This window comes from Rosa chinensis, chromosome 4, assembly GCF_002994745.2.
Source record: "Rosa chinensis cultivar Old Blush chromosome 4, RchiOBHm-V2, whole genome shotgun sequence".
Classification (NCBI taxonomy): domain Eukaryota; kingdom Viridiplantae; phylum Streptophyta; class Magnoliopsida; order Rosales; family Rosaceae; genus Rosa; species Rosa chinensis.
Window position 1 is genome coordinate 13926114 of NC_037091.1, and position 8278 is coordinate 13934391.

The window sequence follows — 8278 nt, forward strand, 5'->3', positions numbered from 1 at the left end:
AAATGCATCAAGAGATATGGCTAGTTAAATTTTTTCAAGGGGTGCGTGCACTATCCACAGCAGTATGAATATTACCGAAGACATTAACATTCCACTCTTTCAGAATAGGTTTTAAAAGCTTAAGCTTCCTTTAAAGAATAAACATAGGACAACCACATATCTCAAAGGATTGCTATGTTGTTTGAACAAATTTAAGAAAATCTGAGTGCCTCAACCAAATCTTCTGAAAACGGAATGGAATCGGACCTTGTGCAATATATTTGGTGAATGAAATCAAGAGAGGATTATAATTAGAAGAGTGCCAAACCAAAGTGGAACAACTAGTCATAGGCCAAGAGTCTAACCATGGAATAGAACAAAAGCACCTATCCAACAATCTTTCAATATGTGAGCCAACTCCTCGACCATTTGTCCATGTAAACGGCGACCTTTTAAGATCAATTTGTGTCAAATGACACACATCCACCATATGTTGAAAATCATCACAGGAAACACGAGTAGGCAGCCTACACCCATCTTTTCATGGGCTCCTAAGATTGCATTGAAATCACCAACTAACAACAAAAGACCCGAGAAGCTTGTATTAATTTGTTCAATTACGGACCATAAAGGATGACGTGCCACACTAGTTGTTGCTGCATGGACAAAAACCAAACCATGAGCAATACCACCAACAAAAACTTGCACAAATAGATGTTGACTAGAAGAAGATATCATGGTAGGAAATGATATGTTTGTATGAAAAACCTAAATATCATTTGAATTAAAGAATATCTTTGGTTCTACAAATCAATTTATTTTTAATTATGATATAAAAGTTTGGGCATAGCTATCTGACCATAGGATGCATTACAAGAAAAATTCAAAATTAGAGTCTATAAGCAAGAGACTTATCATCATAAAAGTTCTCAAAATATCTTAAAACTTTGTGAAGTCGATATCAGATCTGAGATTTATTTACAAACTAAACTTACTAGACCGCTTAAGAAAGTAAGTGGAAGGGTGATAAGAGAGGAAGAAGGTGACGGACAAAGGAAGCATGGTTTAGGTGTGTGTGTGTGTTGTGTAAATGGGAATTAAAAATAGCCATCCTTATAAATAAAAAAAAGTTACTTATTTTCATGAATAGAAAAGTTGTGGGCGTTTGAATCTTTTTTGTTTTGTTTTGTTTTTGTTTAGATGTGGTCTAAGGCCTTTTATGTTTTCTATAAATTTTATTTGATTTTTCTTTCTTTTCACTTTTTCAGTAACAATCATGGCGTTTCTTATTGATGGAATTGTTGGAAAACTTCTGGAGTTAACAATTATGCCAGTTGGACGCCAAGTGGGTTATCTAATCTACTACAAGTGGAACGTCAAAAAACTAGAGGACCAACTGAATGACTTGGTTGCTGTGAGTCATAGTGTGGAGCGCAAGGTTGGTGAAGAAAAGAGAAACATAAGAGAAGTTGAAGATGATGTCAACAAATGGCTGACAGATGTCCAAGAGATCAGAAGAGAGGCAATCGAGATCTTGAATGAAGAACATAAAGAAAAGATGAAGTGTTTTTGTGGATTTTGTCCTAATTTAGTGCTTCGTTATCAGCTAAGTCGAAAATCAACAAAACTGGTTCCCGACATTGCTAAACTCTATGGAAAAAAGGATTTTAACACTTTTGCATATGCTACCACCCCACAAGATGTACCCACTACAGATTATGAGGCTTTCAGTTCAAGAACTTTAGTGGTGAACCAAATAATGGATATGTTGAGAAATCATCCTAATATTAACATGATAGGAGTGTACGGGCTTGGTGGTGTGGGAAAGACCACACTCATCAAAGAAATTTATTGGAAAGCTACAGGAGACAAAACATTATTTGATGATGTGGCTATGATACTGGATGTAAAACAAAATCCAACCATCCAAAGAATTCAGAAAGAAATCGCTGAGAAGTTAGGTCTTGACCTTCCTGAAAGTGAGACAATTGGTGGAAGAGCACGTCGTCTATTTAGCCGGATAAAAGACCAAAAGACTCTTGTAATATTAGATGATGTGTGGGAAAAAATCAATTTGGAGGATGTGGGACTTTCTGGTGTGGCTACTTGTAAAATATTGCTGACATCAAGAACGCGAGAAGTATTATCCCGAGAGATGCATACACAAAAAGAGTTTCAACTTGATCTTTTAGGGGAAAAAGAAGCTTGGAACTTGTTCAAGAAGAAGGCAGGTGATGTTATTAAAGATCCTGCCATAAAACCTGTAGCAACCAAAGTAGCCAAAAGATGTGGAGCTTTGCCTGTTTTAGTTGTCACTGTTGCCAGTGCCTTGAAAAATAGAAGTACATTATGTGCATGGAAAGATGTGTTGAGACGTTTGAAAAGCTTTGACAAAGAAGAATTCATAGAAAAGACACACTTGGCTCTAGAGTGGAGTTATAAACAATTAGATGATGAGGAGCTAAAGCCATTGTTCTTGCTCTGTGGAGTTTATGCTGATTCTTCAAAAACTATCCACATCATTTATCTGTTGAAATATGGCATTGGTTTGGGTTTGTTTAAAAACCTCAATACAATGGGAGAAGCATGGGATGCCTTAAATTCATTGCTTGAGAAACTTAAGGATTCTTGTCTATTGCTTGACCATGAAAATAGTGGATGTGTCAAGATGCATGATCTTGTGCATGATGTTGCTAAACGTATTTTATCAAGGGATCAAAACGTGTTGATAGTAGAAGGTGGTGATGAGTTGAAAGAATGGCCAGATAATAAAGATTTTTATGAAAAGTGCACTATGATCATCCTCGAAGTGTCCAATATCCCCAAGCTTCCTGAAGTTTTGCAATGCGTAGAACTGAAGTTGTTTATTCTTAGTGCTGCTGTTCATTGCTACCTGGAAATCCCGTGCAACCTTTTTCAAGAAATGGCCAAACTCAGTGTGTTGGATTTAACTGGTCTGAGTCTCCCATCACTACCTCCATCTCTTAAGTTCCTAAAAAGTTTGAAGACATTGTGTCTAGATTTGTGCACCTTGGGAGATATAGCTCTAATTGGTCAACTACAAAACTTGGAAATGCTTAGCTTTCAAGGATCCAAGTTTAAAGAGTTGCCCAAAGAAATAGGGCAATTGACTAGGCTACGATTGTTGGATTTGACTAATTGCTCTCAGCTCGAACTAATTTCACCTAATGTTATATCAAGTTTGAAAAGACTAGAAGAATTGAAAATGGGAAATAGCTTTAATCGATGGGAGGTCAAAGGAGCCATCAGTACTGGGAAAAATAATGCAAGCCTTTCAGAGCTCAAGAAATTGTCTAAGCTAAGCGCCTTGGAAATACATATTTTGGATGCTAACATTCTTCCAACAGGTTTGTTCTCCAAAGCATTGAAAAGGTATCGAATATATATCGGTGATGTGTGGGACTGGGATGATGAGGATGCGAACTTCAACACACTAAAGATCAAGCTCACAACTAGCAATGAATTGTATCAATCTGGTGTAAATATGCTGCTGAAAAGAACTGACGAGTTACACTTAAATGGGATGGAGGCTGGTAATAATATTGCCTATCAATTATATTTTGACGGATTTCAGCATCTGAAACATCTCCACATCCACAATGCTAAATTTAAACACATCATTGAAGGGGAGGTACGCTTTTTAGTTTCAGTTTGACATCTTTTTTTGTCTTTTTGATCCAATCGAGTTTATCTTTCATTTGTATAAACATATTCTTATGAAAATATTTAGTCAATTTCTTTCTTTTTGCAAACACATTATTGTTACACTACGGATATTAAGTCTAGGAGAAAGGCATTTTTTTTTTTTTGTCTTCCTCACTCCATTTTCGTTCTTTTAGTTTAGAAACTTCCTATTTAGTTAGACAAAAAATACACTTATGTTCAGAAATTTTCATAAATGCAAATTTTTGTAACTTAATATGTATTCTTTGAGTTTGAAAAGTTTCTTTTAGTTAGTCAAAAAAGACACATATGTTGAGAAATTTTCACATATGCAAATTTGTGTAACTTAAAATGGTATATAATACGTACTCTCTTGGGCACACATTTCCCAACATTTTTTATAGCCGGCCTATAATGTGTTGCTATATATTTTTGGCTAAATAGAATATTTATATAATATCGATCCATAATCAGAATTGTTGAGCACACCTATCCCAACATTTTTTATAGCCGGCCTATAATGTGATGCAAATTCATCAGTCTACATTTTTAATTAGGAAAAAATATAGTTTTAGTCACTTAACTTTCGCTTGATTGACACTTTGGTCACTTATGTTTATAAAATCTCACTTTAGTCACTCAAATTTAACTTTGACTATCACTTTAGTCCACCGGTGAATTTTTCCAATAAAAATAGTCACATGACACCTCTCATGCCATTTTTCAATGGTTATTTTAAGATGTTGAAGAGATGTGAGACCTTTGGTTTGAATATAGGTTGAAATTTTCTGAAATTATAGGACAAAAATAACCCTTAAAATGGCATGTTAGGTGTCATGTGACTTTTTTTATTGAAAAAATTCACTGGCGGATTAAAGTGATAGTCAGAGTTAAAGTTGGGTGACTAAAGTGAGATTTTATAAACATGAATGACTAAAGTGTCAATCAAGCAAAAGTTGAGTGACTAAAACGATATTTTTTCCTTTTAATTATAATACTAATTCAGTATCATAATCAGAATTGCTTTATGTTATAGGGTGTTTTTCCCAACTTAAAAAGGTTGGTGGTGAGTGACCTACATTGTTTGGGATTCTTGTTATCATCTTCCATGGCTAGAAGTCTTGTACAACTCTCACATCTTGAGGTATCTAGATGTCAAACCATGGAAGAAATAGTATCAACAGATGAATCTGATGAAAAGCATATGAGTGACATATTCTCTAAGCTACAACATCTGAAGCTAAAAGATCTTCCAATCCTCACAAGATTCTGCCCAAGATTATGCCCAAGGAGTTATAGTGGAATTCCATCTTTGGAGATTTCGCAACTAAAGAACAACAATGAAATTGAAGAAATGGACTCAAGAGAAAACCTTGGGAATGCTTTCTTTGACAAAAAGGTGATCGATTGTTTGTCTTTTTTATATTTCTTTCATCATTTATTTCTAATCTATTCACTTAAATGAAAATGCATCTTACATAAGATGAATGGTTGTGTCACTTGTGTGTACAGGTATTATTTCCAAGCTTGAAGGGATTGTTCATCAATGGCTTGACCAAGTTAATAACATTATGGCACAGCCAACTTTCTCCAGAGAGTTTCAAAAATCTAGAGACCGTAGACATTTGCTCATGTCAGAGTTTGAAAAGTGTTTTCCCATCCACAATAGTCAGACGTCTGCAGCAGTTAATGCATCTGAAAGTGGTCAATTGCGGAGTGGAGGAAATAGTTGCAAATGAAGACGGACTACAAACAACAACACATGAGTTTGTGTTTTCAAAAGTAGAATATGTTAGATTTGAGGGTTTGCCCCATCTGAGGTGTTTCTATCCCAGAATGCATGCTTCCAGGTGGCCGTCGCTTGAAGATTTGATGGTATTTGGTTGTTGTAAAGTGGCATTTTTAGCCCAGGAATGTTCAAGCTTTGAGAGAGACTATGAGTCGACGAATCCTACTCCAACTAGCCAAGCTCTCTTTCTAATTAAGAAGGTAAAGTCATCTTTATTTGGCAATACATTACACGTACCCAAGACCTTTTTTTTTCCTTCATTTTTTTGGGTAGATCTCTTGACTGTTGATACTAGAGTAGACACCGGTAGTTAGTTAATACTGAAGCAGCTAAAATCATTTTCCAAGTTTTACTTGAAATGAAAGTAGGTAGTTATATAACTTAAATTGTATAATTAATTGTATGCCCCGTCTGGAGTTTGTAATCTTTTTCTTGTGTAGTTTTTAGTATTTAAGAGAACATATATTGTCAACTAAAACTGAAAGCTTTGACAAAACATGAACTTGAAAAATTATAAGATTTTGAAAATCAATTGTTTATTCAAAAAAAGAAAATCAATTGTATCATGAACAACAATTATGGTAATTAATATAAAACAATTTGTTTTAAATAGGTAATTAAAAACAGCTCCCACTTTATTTCATTTTTTACCTTGACGATGTGCTGCATGTGAGAGATTTACTAGAAAGTTTTGTTTGACGAAACACAAAGCATGTGTAGTCAAGTCTAGTATTATATATTCAATGAGATTATGCTTATTTATCAATTTGACGTATGTGTTCAGAAACTCAGAAAGTACTCTGTGTTGTTTAACATTCACTAACACATTGTAAACACTTCAGGAATCATTCCCCAACTTGAAACTAGTCAACGTGCAGGACATGGACATTTGGGATGGTCCAGCAGTTCCGGTAAAGTTCTTTAGCAAACTAGAATCTCTTCAAGTCAGGAATCAGCACTCCATGTCAGCTGTGCTTGAGAAATTCCTTGATCTCAAAAAACCAAGTGTAACGAGTTTTGCTGCTTCCAATGAAAAAAGCCATAGTGGGGATATAAATGCAGTTGAGGCCCTCCCTAATTTAAGTACGTTGCGGCTTTATGGCCTGTCGAAGCTGATGCATCAATGGGAAGACGACACCCAATCAGCAGGCCAAAATATTCCGAACCTGAAAAATCTGGAAATAGAGAACTGTGATAGCCTAAGGAATCTAAGATCATCAGCGATATCCTTCCAAAATCTGACAAACCTGGAAGTAACTGGTTGTCCGGGATTGGAATACTTGATAAATTACTCCACAGCTAAAAGTTTCATGCAACTCACATACCTGAGAGTTGAGGATTGTGCAGGACTGGTAGAAATAGTGGGTAGCAAAGAAGACGATGATGGTTCAGGTCATGAGATTGTATTCAGCTGCTTGAAATATCTTGAACTTTCTAAACTACCAAGATTGCGAGGCTTTTGCTCTGGAGATTGCATTGTCGGATTCCCATCTTTGGAAACTTTATCCATGAGCAAACGCCTCAAATGGAAGATTTTTCATAATGATGAACATGTTTCATCACTGCAGATAACAGACGAAAATGTTGACACAGACGTTGATGCTGATGATGGCGAAACGGTAAGTTTTTATTCATGACAATTATAGACCAAACATCTTTTATTCAGGTTTCCAATACCTTGAACATATGTCCCCTATATAAAGACAGTCAATATGCCACACTTTCCATGTTACTACTTACTACTATCTATATACGTGCAGTCGTTATCAAATCAATTTTGCAACTTAATTTCATTTCTGTTTCTGGTCCAACTAATTTCGTAGTTCTTTTCTAATGCATTTCAAATGTTTTTATAAATGATGAAACGGTACAGGTAACAAAGGAAAAGGTCGACACAAATACTGGTGCTGGTGGTGAACAAATTGATGAAACTACACGGATAACAAACAAAAACGAAGACGCAAACATTGATGGATCGGTAACTTTTCATTCACCAAACATCTTTTCTATTTTCAATCTCTTACGTCTTCATTATACAGACAATAATAAATACTATCACAGCGGAGACTATAATCCATTTTTTAGTTTTTTTTTACTTGTATACATAATATACTCATGTCAGATAACTAGAACTATAAATTTTAAAGTTGCGTATTGCTTTCATAAGAAAAATAATAGTAATAAAAAATTCCCACGTTGTTCAGTTTTCAACTTCTCAGATTCAAATGTTATTTTCAGATATATGTCTACTTGATATCTTCACCACATTTCACACCAGGAAGTAGTATATGTATGTCCTGGGGCACACAATAAGCACTTTCTTCTATTATGTATAATAACACTGCTTGCTTCTACTTTGAAATTGATTGTAACATGATTTTGATGCTCAACCATTGCCTGACCTCTTAGGAACATGTTCAGCCCCTTGAGACCACTGCGACTGATCAGGGGGTCATAACACCAGTAGAAGAAAATCTGGCCATCATACCAGTAGGCGAAGTCACAACTCCTGTGTTCCCAGTCATCAAGTCTGCTCCTGTCACCGAAGTACCTCATACTGAAGAAGTTGGGGAACAAGCATTCTCAGGCCAGAACCTAGAGCCTCTACCTGAAGAAGTAAAGCCTGATGTTCATCAAACTCCCAATGCACGAGAGCAGCCTGTTGAGGAACAAAGTGATCCCTTGGAGCCTTCAGCTGCTGCTACAGGAACTCCAACACCTACCATTCCTGCACTGCCTCCTCCAAGTTCTCCGAAGTCATCTGGGACGAAACAATCCTTGAGAGAGAAACTTCAAGCTCTGTCTGCCAAAAAGGCTGGTAGCAGT

The 8278-nt window shown here is 35.9% G+C and overlaps 1 protein-coding gene across 1 annotated transcript in view; it reads left to right on the plus strand.

The window, feature by feature from the left end:
* Positions 1–7762, plus strand: part of LOC112198843 (disease resistance protein At4g27190) — a 28873-nt gene extending 21111 nt beyond the window's left edge. The window contains exons 4-8 of the mRNA XM_040518864.1: positions 1248–3631; positions 4700–5062; positions 5176–5652; positions 6295–7071; positions 7326–7762. Of these exons, the coding sequence (XP_040374798.1) occupies positions 1256–3631; positions 4700–5062; positions 5176–5652; positions 6295–7071; positions 7326–7706 (4374 nt within the window). The 5' untranslated portion in view covers positions 1248–1255 and the 3' untranslated portion in view covers positions 7707–7762. The remainder of the gene's footprint in view (positions 1–1247; positions 3632–4699; positions 5063–5175; positions 5653–6294; positions 7072–7325) is intronic.
* Positions 7763–8278: the final 516 nt, after the last annotated feature.